The sequence below is a fragment of the Oryzias latipes genome, chromosome 8, assembly GCF_002234675.1.
Source record: "Oryzias latipes chromosome 8, ASM223467v1".
NCBI classification, from domain to species: Eukaryota; Metazoa; Chordata; class Actinopteri; order Beloniformes; family Adrianichthyidae; genus Oryzias; species Oryzias latipes.
In genome coordinates this window covers 18,461,871-18,479,367 of record NC_019866.2, presented here as the reverse complement: position 1 = coordinate 18,479,367, position 17,497 = coordinate 18,461,871, and the positions used below count along the sequence as shown (strand labels likewise).

General features: G+C 41.6%; 1 protein-coding gene across 1 annotated transcript; it reads left to right on the top strand.

Annotated features, from left to right (window-relative positions):
• Positions 1 to 9,342: 9,342 nt before the first annotated feature.
• On the top strand, positions 9,343 to 15,747 carry LOC110015508. Its single transcript, XM_023957720.1, has 4 exons — positions 9,343 to 10,058; positions 10,159 to 10,227; positions 13,044 to 13,333; positions 14,765 to 15,747. Exons 1-4 carry the CDS (start codon positions 9,845 to 9,847, stop codon positions 15,632 to 15,634), a joined length of 1,443 nt encoding a protein of 480 aa, XP_023813488.1. The 5' UTR covers positions 9,343 to 9,844; the 3' UTR covers positions 15,635 to 15,747.
• Positions 15,748 to 17,497: the final 1,750 nt, after the last annotated feature.

The window sequence follows — 17,497 nt, the reverse complement described above, 5'->3', positions numbered from 1 at the left end:
TCCATGGACACCAGTGAAGATCACAAATCATTGAAGAAAAAAGGTTCAGCGCACTGTCTAGTGGGTCTAGGTGACCCAACTCCCAATGTTAAAGTGCCTAGGATAGCACAAGGGTTACGGTCGCCATTACTGATTGGTCAGGACCAAAATCCACAATTATGGTCATACTAAGAATGCCCCAAAAAAGTGGCGTTTTTATTTGATTTGCTTTCTCACTTAAGCAGATTAAACAACCTCTCACAGTTAGAACATCTGCTTGCTTGGAGGCACTATTGACTTGAAAGTTGACCATGTTCTCTGACTATTGACAATAAGTTTATCTTGTGCCCTTAAAATCCTTTATTTTTCTCAAAATTAATCCGATGCATTTTATGGATGAACTCCAGTAGAGTTTACTGACCTCAAGCCAAATTTTAGTGGTACAATTTTACCTCGCTATGTTGTGTTTTACCTTTGCAGACTTACTGTTAAGCAGATTCTTTTCTGTGCATTTTTGCATGCTTTTTTTCTTTTTTTAACAGTGCATTGTGTTCTGTGTCCTTATTGGCTGTTGACCTTGTCAATTAATCTCCTCCATGCCCTGATTCCTGTACAGAATAGGTTCAGATTCCACATTTGCACAAATCCTCGATCGTCAGCAGATTTTTGTTTTCATTCTATGATATTGGACTAAGTTTTCTATGTAGATTTGAATTTTGAGGTTTTAAACAAGAGAGCAAAGTGTAAAAAAGGCATGTGTGTGTCTGAGAAAGGTGTATAAAGTTTGTGATTTTACTGCCTTAAAACATCTGTAATCGTACTTGGTGGATTTCTCCTGTGGTGGGTTTTTAATTAAACATAAACCTTGTTATAAATGAGGGAACTCTGTACTCTATTAGTAAAATTTAGTAAAACTTTGGTTACCTACAAAGCTGCACCGCTTGATGGCTAGTCTGAGCATTATGGGTATCGTAGTCAATTGACTAGACAGTTTTGTTTTACTTAATGTCCCTCTTGAAGTGTGGCCTGCTTTATTATCCAAAATATGGCATGCTCTAAACTACTTTTTTAATTTTTATTTTGAATGATGCTTGTATTTTATTCATTTTTATTGTTTTAATTTTCTTTTTGGCCATCAATTCCTATTTTTTTATGCAAACTGATCGGTAACAGGTTCACTCTGAAGGGAAATTCAAATAGATATTTACACACATGCCAAAAGAAGCGGACATCTAGGAAACCAAACAAAAAAACAAAAGTTTTAGTACTTTTACTTTGGGATAAAAACATTGAAGAATTGACTTAAAATGTAGGACCCCAAAGCAAAATTCCTTCCTCCACAACCCCCACTACTGGCTTGTAGACTAATGCTATCAAAATACATAAAAACATTGCATTACAAATACTTTGTTTGAACTGGTAGGACAATTGAAAAAATGAACTTTTAATTATTAAACTTGATAAATATCAAGTGTAAACTAACAATCAAAACATCAGTTGATCTATAATGAGATTACAATCCAGCACTTGCTGCTTTACACATCTCAGATTTTGTGGTGACTGGAACAGTGCTGGCTTGAACCAAGACCTGTTGGAAAATCTGTGTTATAACTTCAACTGATTATCTAGGACAATGAATTAAAAATAAATTGTTAAAGGACTTGTTGATTTACTGTCTGTAAAAATGCCATATTTTCCTTTTACTTGTTTCTTTGCTGCTTCTAAACAAATAGCAGATGTAACTGTGTGACACCCTGGTGGTTTGTTATGCTGTCCCAAAACTGTATCTGTGCGATATTGCCTTTGCCTGTCATTTTTGTCTCTGTTGTTGGTAACATGGCAACTGTATAAACTTTTTTACAAAGCAATCTGCAGTGAGGTATGCTTTATACCTACAGTACAGTGCCTTGCAAAAGTATTCACGCCCTTGGATGTTTGTCCCTTTTGTTGCTTTCATAAATCACTCATGGTCAATAGAATTTGTCTTCCTTCACAAAAATGTACTATAAAATACCTTCAATGTCAATGTGAAAACAGATTTCTACAAAGTAATGTCAATCAAACAATATTAAATGAAATATGTTTGCATAATTATTAACCCTCTTTTAAATTTAATGATCTAATTCAATAGAAGTCCATCCAATTAGTGCCAATAGGACCGGTTAGTAAAATGAAGATCACCTGAGTGGTGTGGGTGTGTCCCAAGTAACTGTTATAAAACAGCAGTCAATGAAGGGTTCAGATACTGTTGGAGTGTTATTCCTAGTTACCATTTCACCATGAAGACAGAGGAGCACTAAGCAATTGAGAGAAAGGGTTGTTGAAAGGTACAAGTCAGCGAATGGATCCAAAAAAACCTTCCAAGGCATTAAACATCCCCCAGAGTTCAGTGAAATCAATCATCAAGAAATGGAAGGAATATGGAACATGTGTGAATCTGCCTAGATCAGGCCGCCCTCAAAAACTGAGTGACAGTGGAAGTAGACTTGTGAGAGAAGCCACCAAGACCCCTTTGGCTACTTTAAAGGAGTTTTAAGCTTCAGCTGCTGAGACTGTGCATGTAGCAACTGTTGTGCGGGTTATTCACCTGTCAAAACTTTATGGGAGCGTGGCAATGAGAAAGCCACTGTTGAAGAAAATACATATTAGAGCTCGACTAGAGTTTGCCAAAAGGCATGTGGAAGACTCCATGATCGTGTGGAAGAAGATTCTTTGGTCTAATTAGACCAAATTTGAGCTTTTAGGCCATCAGACAAGACGATGTTTGGCGGAAACCAACCACTATACATCATCAAAAATACACCATCCCAACTGTGAAGCATGGTGGTGGCAGCATCATGCTGTGGGGATGTTTCTCAGCAGCAGGCCCCAGAAGGCTGGTAAAGATAAAGGGCAGAATGAATTCTGCAAAATACACTGAAATCTTGGAGGACAATCTTTTTCGGTCTGTATTACGTCCACAAACATACAGGTCTAGTGCTGGAGGGAACTTAAAATAAAACACACTGAATGAATTTTAAGGTTTTTATTGAATAAAAGGAGGATGAGAGGTAAGGACCAAGGTTAGGCCAAAGGGATGAAATAAATAGGACAAAACACAGCCTAGCGATCATGTTCTAAAACAAAGAAGATAACAAAAGTCTCACTGACTTAATTACAAAAAGGGAATGAAAACATACAAGAGGTGGCACCAATCAACTTAACTATCTGCATATCGAAAGAGAAGCTACATGGGTACCCTGTCTTACCTGTCCACAAACCTCCCACACTCTCCAGCATAAAGAGATATAAGCCTTTACATGAGTTGTGATCAAGAAAGAGCTCGCTTTCCAAATGATCGACAAGAGCTTATATGCAGGTCTGGTGGCTGACTCTGGGGCCTGATTGCACAGCTCGTCCGGCTTTCAAGGTGTCTTTACTCAGCGCAGGAAGCACATAAAGAGAAGGAAAGACAGTGAATGATCCCTGCATGAAACAGTCTGCAAGAGAACTACGACTTAGGAGATTTATTTTCCAGCAAGACAATGATCCAAAGCATACGACAAAAGCTACACAGGAATGGTTTACAAAAGACCAGGTAAATGTTCTGGAGTGGCTGAGTCAAAGCCCAGATCTAAATCCCATAGAGAATTTGTGACCGGGCTTGAAAAGGGCTGTTCATGCCCGGTATCCATGCCACCTGACAGAACTTAAGCAGTTTTGCAAAGACGACAGGAGATAATTCAGTGTTTAAATGTAGACTGATTGACATTGAATGTTTTTTATAGTAAATTTTTGGATGAGGAAAGAAAAATTTTATTGACCATGACTGATTTATGACAGCAAAAAAAAGGACAAGCATCCAAGGGGATGAATACTTTTGCAAGGCACTTCAATTCTGCTCCTTTCCAATCATGAAAATCTTCAATATTCTAAAACAAACATGTAAACATATTGGATAATCAATAATTTTCATGAAAGGAACACATTTTTGAAATGAATGAACTGTGTGACACCCTGGTGGTTTTCTAATTTGTCCCAAAACTGTATTTGTGCAATACTGCATTTGCCTGTTAATTTTGTCTCTGTTGTTGGTAACATGGCACCTGAATAACCTTTTTACGAGGCAATCTGCAGTGCGGTATACTTTATACCTAGGTTCTGAAGACTAATCCACTAATGTATATAGTTGGAACATTATTTACCCAGTTACTCTGAACAATACTTTAAGTATCTGTTTTGAATTCCAATTTTTTTTATTGGTGTCTACTCATGAAGTCTTTGTAAAAAATATGAAATCATGCTAGAAATAAGGCACTAATAAGGCACTAATAGGCACTAATAGCGCCTGGAACAGAACAACATCCGTGATGTGTGGAGAGGTCTAAAACACATCTCGGGCCACGGTGAGGCTGGAAATGGTCGCCAGGTCACAGGTGACCAAGCCTGGGCAAATGAACTGAATCTGTTCTTTAACAGATTTGATTCTGCCCAGCCCCCAGTCTCCATCCACACGGCCCCCTCTTCACACCTTTCCAGCTCAGGCATCTCCTCCCAGCTGCAGCTGTTATCATCTCAGCACCAAGCAGTCCACTCTGCCCTTCCAACTGAAGTAAAGGGACCCCCCCAACGACTCACAGCACCAGACCAGCCACCGCCCACCCACCCTCCAACCCCCCCTCTCCCTCACCCTGAATCAGGTTAGGAAGGAGTTAAGGAGAACAAAGGCCAGGAAGGGAACAGGTCCTGACAACATCACCTCCAGGCTCCTCAGGGAGTGTGCAGACCAGCTCTGTGTGGTGATGCTGTTCATATTTAATATGAGCCTCAGACTGGAGAAGGTACCAGTCCTCTGGAGGACTTCCTGCCTGGTTCCGGTTCCAAAGGTACCTCATCCTAAAGAACCGAACCACTTCAGACCTGTCGCCTTAACCTCCCACCTGATGAAGACTATGGAGAGGATCATCCTCAGCCATCTCCGCACCCAGGTGAGCTCAGCACTGGACCCGCTGCAGTTTTCATATCGACCAGGCATCGGGGTGGATGACGCCATCATCTACCTGCAGCATCGGGCCCTGTCTCACCTGGAGGCCCCTGGGAGCACTGTGAGAGTCATGTTTTTTGATTTCTCCAGTGCTTTCAACACAATTCAGCCATCACTGCTGAGGAGGAAGCTGGAGGTTGCAGGTGTGGACCAACATCTGGCTGCTTGGACCATCAACTACCTCACAGACAGACCACAGTTTGTGAGGCTGCGTGACTGTGTGTCTGATGTGGTGGTCTGCAGCTCGGGGGCACCTCAAGGGACTGTGCTCTCCCCATTCCTGTTTACCCTGTACACATCAGAATTCATCTACGACTCCCACCACTGTCATCTGCAGAAGTTCTCAGATGACAGTGCCATTGTGGGCTGTGTATCAGGGGGGGATGAGCAGGAGTACAGGGGTGTCATCTCTGACTTTGTTGGCTGGTGTAAAATTAACCACCTGGTGCTAAACACCAGCAAGAAGGAGCTGGTCCTGACTTCAGGAGGTCCCCTACACCACACTCACCGGTGAACATCCAGGGTTCAGACATTGTATAACGGTTTACAGTATCTTTGCCTCTGTTTGTTTCCTTGTTTTTCTGTTTAGGTTTGAGTTACTTCCTGTTTTATTTTGTAGTATTTCCTGTTTTGTTGTTGTTTCGAGTTTTACCTTTCCCCGTCAGTCCTGAGTGTTTCCACCAGTGTCTTGTTTCCATGTATGTATTTAAGTCTTGTCATTCCCTTCCTCCTGTGCTGGTCCATATTGTGCTGTTCCTTGGTTTCAAGCGTTGTGTATTTTCAAGTTTCGAGTTTCTAGCCTGCTTAGCAGTGAATTTTGGTTTGTAGTCATTTGTTATTATTAAAGCCCCGTTCCCCTGCAATTTCCTGCCTCCTCTCCTCTCTGCGCCTGGGTACTTCCCTTCTCCCCCGTAACACATTGAGGTTGTGGACACTTTTAAATACCTTGGTGTTCACCTGAACAGCAGACTGGACTGGTCCGACAATACGGATGCTCTGTACAGTAGGGGCCAGAGTCGCATTCACCAGCTGAGGAGACTTAGGTCTTTTGGTGTGTGCAGACAGCTGCTGAGGACCTTTTACGACACTGTGGTGGCCTCAGTGGTCCTTTATGGAGTTGTGTGCTGGGAGGGGAGCAGTGCAGGCAGAGACTTGAAGAGGCTTAACAAACTGGTTAAGAACGCCGGCTCTGTCTTGGGCTGCACACTTGAGTCCATCGAGGAGGTGGCGGACAGGAGGATGTTAGCTAACATCCATCATGGATAACTCCTCCCACCCCCTGCACCAAACTATAGAGGCGCTGACCAGCTCCTTCAGCACCAGACTGTTGCACCCACAGTGTAAGAAGGAGCGCTACCGCAGGTCATTCCTCCCCACAGCCATCAGACTGTACAACACCGTGTTAAAGGGACACTGTTAAAAATATCAATGTGAACGCACTTTCCTCACTCATACGTGATACTTCGATCCCTAACACATCAAACCCTGATCAACTCGTCTCCTCCTACAACAACCTTCTTTTGGACTCTCTCAACCATCTCGCTCTGTCAAAACTCGCCCTGTCTCCTTTTCCAAATCTGCTCCCTGGTTCACCCCAGAGCTCCGTTACATGAAAGCCAAAGGTCGCCAGCTTGAGCGACTCTATAAAAGAACTGGCTTAACAGTTCACAAAGAAATCTATACATCACATATCACTCAGTATAAGGACCTGGTTTCTACCACAAAAACAAACTATTTTTCTGAACTCATCTCCACAAACAAACGCAACTCAAAAACTCTCTTCTCTCTGATGAACACTATTTTCAACCCCCCTGACTCTCTCCCTCCCCATTTCTTTTCCATTGAAACCTGTAACTCCCTCATGTCGTTCTTTAACAAGAAAATTCAAGTCATCCATCAACAGCTTAGCTCTTCTCTCCTCCCTCCCATCCCTGACTCTTTCTCTCTCAATCACATGTTTTCCTCCTTTCAACTGCCTGACCACGAGGAAATTTCCTCTCTCATCCTTAAATCCAAACCGACCACCTGTTCTCTTGATCCCCTCCCAACATCTTTAGTTATAGCCTGCCTCCCATCTCTCCTTCCGCTCATTACTGCCATTATTCATTCCTCACTCTCATCTGGTACTGTCCCATCACTTTTTAAAACGGCAGCTGTTAAACCCATCCTGAAAAAACCCGGTTCAGATCCCAACGTATTCAATAATCTCCGTCCAATTTCCAACCTTCCCTTCATTTCCAAAATTCTAGAGAAAATAGTCGCCTCTCAACTCTATGATCATCTGAAACACAATAATCTTCTGGAACCTTTTCAGTCTGGCTTCCGCCCCTCCCACAGCACTGAGACTGCTCTGCTCAAGATCACCAATGATCTTCTCATTGCAGCTGATTCTGGCCTCCTCACCATCCTCATCCTCCTTGACCTGAGTGCAGCCTTTGATACCATTTCTCATTCCATCCTCCTCCAAAGGCTCTCCTCCCTTGGTATCACGTCCATCCCCCTCCGTTGGTTTCAATCCTACCTCTCTGACCGCACCCAATTCATTCATCTTAAATCATTTAAATCTCAGCCTTCCTCTGTCTCTTCTGGTGTCCCCCAAGGTTCTGTCCTTGGTCCTCTTCTTTTCATTACTTATCTTCTTCCCCTTGGCAATATCTTCCGTAAATTTAATGTTAATTTTCACTGTTTAGCGGATGACACCCAGCTCTATGTATCCAGTAAACCTGACTCCTCTCTTCCACCCTCCTCTCTCCACTCCTGTCTATCTGAAATAAAAAACTGGTTCACCTTAAACCTTCTCAAACTCAATAGCGATAAAACTGAGCTACTTCTAGTATGTTCCAAATCCACCCTCTCCAAAGCCACAAGTCTAACTCTTTCCATTGATTCATCCTCTGTCTCCCCCTCCCCTCAGGTAAAGAGTCTGGGTGTCATCCTAGATAGCACCTTATCTTTTCAGTCCCACATCAATAACATTACTCGGTCAGCACATTTCCATCTACGCAACATTAATCGTCTACGCCCCTCCCTCACTGTCCCCTCTGCTTCTATCCTGGTTCACAGTCTGGTCACTTCCCGTTTAGATTATTGTAATTCTCTCCTCTTTGGTCTCCCACAAAAAACCCTCAATAAGCTTCAACTGGTCCAGAACTCAGCTGCCCGCATCATCTCCAGAACCCCCTCCTTCAGTCACATCACTCCAATTCTCCACCAGCTGCACTGGCTCCCCATAACCTCCAGGATCCAATTCAAACTCCTCCTGTTCACCTTTAAGGCCCTCCATAACCTGGCTCCTCCTTATCTCTCCGACCTCCTTCATCTCAAAACCCCCTCTCGTTATCTTCGATCCTCCTCCTCTGTTCAGCTCTATGTCCCTCCCGCCCGACTCGTCACAATGGGAAGCAGAGCCTTCAGCTGCTCTGCTCCCAAACTCTGGAATTCCCTCCCTCCTGACCTCCGTAACATAGACTCTCTGCCTACTTTCAGATCTAAACTCAAAACCTATCTGTTCATTTCTGCCTTCCCATCCTGATTCACTTTTTATTTTTTCTACTATTTTTATTGTGCTTTTAATGTCTATTTTTAACCTTTGTTTTGTAAAGTGTCCTTGGGTTTCTTGAAAGGCGCTTTAAATAAAATGGATTATTATTATTATTATTATTACTCCACGGTCCCAGGGGTGTCTTTCTTTCTTTCACTCATTGATTCATTTACTTTTATTGCAGTTGCTGTTTTTACAATTTGTACAATTTACAATTTGAAAACAAAAACATTTGACCACTGCAGGTTGTGATTATTATTGTTATTATTATTATTAGTAGTATTTAATGTTTATTTAATATGAATCTCATTTTCGATAATTTCAATAATAATTGTAATTATAATTTTTAATAATTTAATATTCATAATAATTTAATATGAATGTCATTTTTATGTCCTTTTTTTGATGTTATATTATATCGAATTTTTCTGAATGTCGTTTTTGCTGCCACAGATATATGAAATTTCCCCATTGTGGGATTAATAAAGTCATCTATCTATCTATCTATCTATCTATCTATCTATCTATCTATCTATCTATCTATCTATCTATCTATCTATCTATCTATCTATCTATCTATCTATCTATCTATCTATCTATCTATCTATCTATCTATCTATCTATCTATCTAACACTGGTTTAGTTATGTCATTTAACTCATCTTTATAATGTATGTTATCAATTTGCTTTCAGTATTTTTTTAGGATGAGGACATCTTTTCCATCTCTATTGCCTTTGAAATATGTGAGTATGTTTACATATTTGAAGTAGATATTTCAAGTCTTTTATTTTGAAATTTCATGTCTGTTTATTAAGCACTGTGAAGTTTATTGGTTGGCAAAATAATTTATTATCATTTATTTTGTCTTTTAAATACATCTGTCTTAGAATCATGTAATAGTTTTTGTTTTTTCCTGAAACAAAAAAATCGGTTTTATTATGAAGCCGAATCGTGTATCCTTTTCTTCGGGTGACGTCACTGTAACGGTTCCCAGCAGCAAATCTGAGCTGAGAGCTGCGCAGCCGCTCTGCGCATCCGTCAGCTTGGCCGTTGCGGTCCCACGCAGCCATTTGTCTCAGCGACAATTTAAAAAAAATAATCTCCCGAGCGGCTTCTGTCTGAGTTCAACATGCAGCCGCGCGGGGGTCGTCGCATCCGCACCTTAACTTCCGGCTGAAATCAGCGTTAATGAAGTGCGAGCTCTAAACTTTCCCCCAATTCGACGCCTGCGCAGACAAAAGAACCCGTCGCCTGTATTTCGCCGCGTGCTGCTTTCGTCTATTCGTCTTCCCTGTCAGCCATGGAGGGAAATTTGCGGGGAGGCGACGTCGCAGCCATGCACGTGAAGACGGAAGACATGGATGAAAACCCATCTGCGCCGGTTGTGGGCAGCCAGGAGCCGCCTGCGTCCTGTGGAGATGCCGCATGCAGAGGAGGAGGGGTGGAACAGACTGCAGAGGAGCTGGCTGAGGCGGAGCTGCAGGCCGCCGCTACACCAACCCCCCTGCTGCTGTGTAAGCGCAGCTCCCCTGATCCCGCAGTCACATCTGCTCCAGCTGTGCTGTGATACAGCGCTGATGATTTTCTGTGTCAATCTGCTGTTTTTCTGCACAGATCCAGCGAACACGGATCGCTTCTTCACCACATCTGCCGATGGAAAAACATACCTGAAGATCTCTCCAAGTAAGTCCACAACCACGCGTGGAACTTAACAAACATAAAGCAAATTTCTGATGCCGTACAATGGAAAGTGGGAATTTTTAAACCTGACGGCATGAATTTTATTTTGGGCTTTTACATCTATTTTTTCTTTAAAAAAAAGATAAAGAAATAAATTAAATAATGATAAAATAATAAACACCTGCCAAATTTAACCCGTGGTTTGTCTAAGATTAAAATGGTTCATAATTCTACTGAACCCAAAATAAAGTTTTGTGAAGGTTTTTAACCCCTTTTTCTGAATTTTTGTGTGGTTATGACTCTATCATATAAGGTCCAACATGCTTTACAGTCCCTGATGGCAGCTGGATGGCTGCGATATGCATTTTTGTTGCACCAGTAATGTTAGATGGGATTGTGTGGGGCTGTATAGCAAGAGATTTAGGCTAAAAACGCCATAATCATGGTTAAAAGGCCACAGGGAACACTTTTACTAGGGTTGGGTTGATAAAATCGATTAATCGATCTCAATTAATCCAAGCTTAATACATCAATAATTGATCCATAAAAGTAGAGTTGATCTTTTATGCTTTTTCTTTTCCGGTAACAGCAGTAAAGTGAAAGTCTGCTAGCTTGATGATAACGTATAATGGAATTTCCCATAGGACGGCTAATACTAACGCTTGGTTGAGCTAACCATACATTGCAAACTAAATGAACAGCTTTATATACTCGCAGGCATGAATTTTCCAAAATCTTTTAAGGAACGATTTCTTTAAGTAAACATTTGTGGTCTTAAGCAGTGGTCCCCATACCCCGGGCTGCGGACCGGTACTGACGCGTGGGTCATTTGGTACGGGGCCGCTGAAAGAACAAAATACAAACATTACCTTTGATCATTCCCGTTTTGTTTATTTTCTGATACTGAAGTTTTATTTGGGAAAACTACCGGTGTTCACCACACCCGTCTGTCTTGATGCGTCATGTGACTTTAAATAGCTGTTCGTATTCCTAAGTATATGAACTTAGGAATCCAAAGCCCAAAGTTAATGAAAAACGAACAAAAAAACATATTTGGAAAGTTTCTCTGATGAGAAAAAAGCCAGTAAGGAACCTTAACAAGGGTCTCCGACCAATATTCCAACCATAACACCAACTGTTTTAAGCATAAAACTTTGTTTGCTTAACCCTTGTGCTATCCAAGGCACGTCAATTTAGGAGTGGGGTCTTCTGGACCCTACAAGACAGTGCGCTAGACCTTTTTTTAGTGATTCTTGATTCACTGGTGTCCTTGGATTACATGAAATCCTCTCCACCTTTATCCACCTTTGTCATGGTAGGGATAACATGTCAATGTAAGAGTGGGGTCATCTGGACACCCTAAGATAGCACAAGAGTTAAAACATTATTTTGTACTTGAAACTCAAAAACAGGTGCAAACAAACCAATTTTATCTACAGAAACTGAAATATATATGCAATTAAAACAATATCCTGATAGTTTTTTTTAATCTGTGCGGCCAGTGCTTTATTCTAGGCAGAACCGACCCGGAAGATGGGTTAGGATTAGGTTAATACTTGCTAACAACATTTAGCCACGGATGAACTTAAACTGGCATAACATCAGGATTAGGTTAATACTTGGGAGTCTCCTGGGAGACACGGGTCTCATTAGTCAGGAAGTTTGCTCACGCAGAGCAGCCGAACGGACTGCAGTCCGAACCCTTCTATGGACCGCACACCATAACAAAGCACCCTCCCCTCCCTGCGTTCATGAAGCTACGAGACTCCAGCTGCTCTGCTCAGAGACACGGTTAGCTCGTGTGGAGCAGTAGATTCATTCTAACAGCCACAGATCTTTTTACAAAGTGGTTGTGGCAAAATCTCTCTATAACACTACAAAGAATAATGTCAGACACAAAGTATGAAGGAAAAGAACTTTAGGTTACAAAAGAAAACATGAAATTTGTCCAAGTACCGTAGTGTGACAGTTTTTGTACCTTCACCGGCTGGCTTTTGTGGCACATTTTTAATGCGGTACCCTGCTCTGTTTGGAGCGCAGGAGAGAGAGAATTAATTTTGAGGGAAAATTGTTTTGATTTAATGTATGTTTGAGTTTCAAGTGCAAAAAAATGTTTTGAGCACACAACATTTTTAAAGTTTTACACTTAAAACAGTAAGTGTTGCGCTTGGAATAATGGCACAAAAATCACTCCACAGATATACCCTATTTTTCTGACTATAAGTTACTCCAGAGTTTATTTCGCAGACGCCAAAAAAAAACATAATAAAGAAGAAAAAAATCATATATAAGTTGCCCTCAGATGAAATTTATTTAACCAATAGTGGAGCAAGAAAGAACGTTTTATTTTGAAAGGCAAATCATATTATGGAAATAGATATTAATAGATTGAATATTTAGGTAATGAAACACAGAATAAGTGTCTAAAATGTTAGCACATCAGGTGAACAGTTTAGATAACCACAGCATAAAGAGTCAACTAAACTCCTTATCACTTTAAACCATTGCATTCTTTATTCTTTGTGTCGCTTTGGAACAACTCCACCGTGGTCAGTAGCAAATAATGAGACACAGACCCACAGCGCCTTCTAGTGATTGTTAGTGGGAAAATAAAGAACACATGAGGATTTTTATTTGTAAAAGAAATCACATGTTTGTTGTACCCTGGGCAACACTATTGAAAGACAAAAAAAGACATACTCTGAAAAATACGGTACCTGTAACAATTTCAAGTTTTTTTTTAATGCACCTTTAATGTTATTAACCATTAACAGTTTTATAAAAACAGTTCAAATCAATAATGCCATTTCTGCTTCCAGCTGCCATGATGCCCTCTGCTTCTGAAAAGACGCTTTCCTCCGGCTCAGACTTTTCCTCCAAAGCTGTCTTGTGCCTCATAGAGGCTGTTGGCCGCCGCTGGGGCCTCTACGAGACCCGTGAACGCTCGCAGCTCTTTCAGAGCGTCCAGGAGGAGATGGCCTCTAAGGGACACATTCTCCCCGTTGAAAAAATCCGCCGCAAGTGGAACAACCTCATCGTCACTTACAAGAGGGTTAAAGACCGCAGCCGTGAGACAGGACATGCTAAGACGTCGTGGGAGTTCTTTGATGTGAGTAGGGACCATGTTTGGTTGACTTGGTGTAAAAACCACATGGGGATTATTTGTCCGGGTGGATTAAAACTTCATAGAGTCGTGTACTTTTTAAATCATTTTAGCGTCTGTTTACTTAAAAAAAATCCTACTGAAAACAAATGTTAGTGCCGATCCCTGGACCTGAATTTAGAGGTCCTTTGACATCTTTCCAGGTTAGCAGATTGCCTTTCTAGCATGTTCATTTATAAAAGCTCAAATTTCTAACCATTTAGCTGTTTTGATTGGTTTGTGTATATATAAACTTTTCGTCTCTACTGTATATATTTCCCCAAAATTCCCTTTTACTGGAGACAGACGAAGCAGCGTCTTTCTCGTGACAGCTCAGGGCATTGGCCCTTGTATTGGCCCTTGTATAGAATGAGGTCTGGTCAAGAAATATTTTTTTATGGTAGCTCCTCCCACACGCAGCAGGAGCGTCCGATCTATGAACGCACTTTTGGACAAACTTCCAGCAGTCAATTTGACGTGACAGAACAAATCTGGTGGCTGCAAATGTGACACCTGAATCAAGTTTAACGTGAACACAGCAAACCATTGTCAGTAGAATTGAATAGTAAGGCAAAGTACTCCCACACGAATGATTTAAATGATGGGGGGGGGGGGGGGGGGGTCCAGTGGCACGCATGTGTTCTGACCTGATCTGTACAGATCACGGATCAGCTATGATCCATTGCACCCCTAGTTCCTGCTAAGATTATTAACTCAGTGTTTACATCCTTTTGACTGCCGTAACTTGTCAACCACGTGCGCAACTCCAGCAGATTCTGTTGCAGAGAAAAGCAATTTTGCACGTTAGTAATGCAGCGCACATGAGTGCACAGCCGAAATGAAAATCTGCTTTTTCTCTGCGTCAGAATTAGCGAATTCACATTGATTGCGTGAAGGGTGGAAGATTTTCGTCATGTGTGCAAACAAAAAGAATGTGTGGGCTATTCGGGTGTCATCAATCAGTTGACATGGCGTCCAGATTTATGACTTTACCAAAACATTTGATGCCAGCTTTGTGATAATCTGCGTTATTGTCATACAAACACTTTAAACCCTTGTGCTATTCTAGGCACTTTAACATTGGGAGTTGGGTCATCTAGACCCACTAGACAGTGCGCTAAACCTTTTTTCTTCAATGATTTGTGAAACTCACTGGTGTCTATGGATTACATGAAATCTTTCCACCTTTATCCACATTTGTCATGGTAGTTAGAACACGTCAATGTAAGGGTGGGGTCATCTAAGATAGCACAAGGGTTACGATTAAATTTGTTTGACAATGTGAATAATAAGGAAAACTTCATCAACGGCATAAGGATTGGTGCTGGGTGAAGGCATACCAACCAAACGGTTAGAAGATTTTCTGGTACTTACCTGTGACTTTCTTTTTCCTCACAGCTGATGGATGCCACGCTCTCCGACACTATTGGCACACAGATTGTCACCAACAAAAGACACAAAGGTGGGAACCACGTTTCAAGTCTGCCCACTCCCATAACAAAGCTCGCCTCAAAGCCCGGACAGCTTCCTCAGGCAGGGACCATCATCCACTCCAACAGTGACTTTGCCACAACTGCTGGCGTGGAGTCTGTTGCTATGGGACCCATCACAAGCCAGATCATCTCCAGCACTGCTGCTAGCTCCTCTATGTGTGCAGCGACGGTCAGCCAGATCAATTCTCCAGATCTTAAGCCACTTATTGTCCTCAATGGTGACATAGTTACCAGCAGTGTTCAGCCAGCGGCCATCGTACCAGCTCCACCTTTTCTTCCCCCGCCTTGTTTCACAGAAGCGACCTCTACTGCCCCTTCGCTTGGCTCAGCTAGCAGCATAGAACTCACCGCATCTGGTTGTACAAGTCGCAAATCCTCAACATACCCATCCGGCGTCATTCCTTTTCGCTTGAATACGACGCCGCTCCCCCACAGTCAGAGCATGCTTGGGCTCCCGTCCCTCCCACTCACATCTACGTCGTCCGTTCCCACCTCGTCTGCATCGGCCAATCCGGGAGGTGAAGGGAAGAACCAGAAAGGGAACAAAGATTCAAGCAATATCACCTTGTTCCAAGAGGTCATGCAGCAACAGGAGGAGCAGGCCTACCTGGACCGGGTGGCCCGGCGCAGGAATGAAGCCAGAGAGAAGCGGCGCGAGAGGCGGGAGGTGCGGATGTCGGAGTCCCTGAGCAGAATAGCCACAGCTTTGGAACTGCTTTCCTCCAAGCAAGACACAGTCATTGCTCTTCTCCAAAGGCTGGCTGATCGGAAGTAAAACTAATAAGACTTTTTGTTTCTATTCTGATAAAAACACACCTCAAGTTCTGCTTCTTTTTTATCAAGAGTTGTCCTTGTGGAATTGAAAATTGAATTAAAAAATGAACAAATGATAGTGTGTCTTATTATAGCAGTTTAATTTTATATTATTTTATATTTATTGCTATCATGAATCCTATAAGAAAAGTTACAGGGTAATGAAAGCAAAACAGATAATTAGACAAATTGTTATCATGAGTCGGCTTACCTCCTTATCCTCTTATGATAGAGTATTAGGGCCACTATAAAAATAAATAAATATAACTAATAAAATTGTAAAATAATGAGAAAAAAAAGTTATTATTGTACGAGAATAAACTTGTAGAATTGTGAGTAAAAGAATAATTTTTACGGTTATAAAATTATAATTTCATAAATAATAGGTTGATAATTTACAATATTAAGCATTTTTACATTTATGGGGTAAGAGGTTGTTCACAAAGGAAAATATGAACAACCAAAAAAAAATATATATATATATATATATATATATATATATATATATATATATTATATTATGTTTCCGTGTGAGAAACGTGATGAGTATTATAATCAGTTTCTTCCGCATTAGTTTCACAAATATGGAAATACGAATTGTTTTAATAAATAAAAATTGATTTATCACAAGTATTTGGAAAGACAGAGAACACAATTTTGCCCCTTCATAAGAAGATTCTTTACCTACATGGAGTGGATTTCCGGTGGGCGAGCCATTTACGTCATCGGCAGTAGAGCTGTAAATGATGTAAAGAACTCAGCCTAAATGCATTATGGGTCATGGATTCCTATGACAAAAGAAAGCCTCATGGCGTCACCATAAGTGGCTGCATTGATGGATTTAGTCCGCATGTGGATGGAGGCTTACACCATAACCTGACTATACTTTTAACCCTTGTGCTATCCTAGGCACTTTAACATTGGGAGTTGGGTCATCTAGACCCACTAGACAGTGCGCTGAACCTTTTTTCTTCAATGATTTGTGATCTTCACTGGTGTCCATGGATTACATGAAATCTTTCCACCTTTATCCACCTTTGTCATGGTAGTTAGAATGTCATGGTGCATCTGTCAGACTCTTCCCCCTCTCCTCTCCGCTTGGTTCCCTGATTCAGCCCAGCTGCCACCACTCAACTCATCATCACCGCCTACCTACTTAAGGAACTCCTGGACCAGTATTCATCGCCAGTCCATTGCCCCTGATGGTGCTCATTTTGGTCTTGCGTCTAGTTCATGTCAAGCTACCTTGTTCCTAGCCTGCACCTATTTTATCTTCTTACCTTTTCTCCAGGAAATCACAAACCACGAGTGGTCGCCTGAATCAGCCGTTGTCTGGAAACCTCACTCAGTCTGCTTCACCAGTCTCACCACGAGCCTCAGCCGATCATCCAACTCCATAGATCTCCACCGACGCTGCCCTACGGAGGGATCCACCAGTGACGCCACAAAATCCAGTCTATCGTATTGTGGACCACACGGAAACTGCTCACTCCCTAACTTTGCTGGCAATTAAATCTTCTTACACACCAGACCAGCTTGCTCCTGTGTTTTCTTCCGGGTTCCAGCATCTGGGTCTCTAATGTTCTGTAATCATGACATAGAACACGTCAATGTAAGGGTGGGTTCATCTAAGATAGCACAAGGGTTACAAAGCATAACTTTTTCATTGTTAAAATATAACTTTCTTTCTCATGATTTTATGAGTTTTTTCTTGTAAAATTGTTACTTTTTCTCCTGAGCTTACAACTTTTTTCTCGTAAAATTAGGACTTTACTCTCAAATGTATGACTTCATTCTTGTAAAGGTGCACCTTTTTCCTCATAAT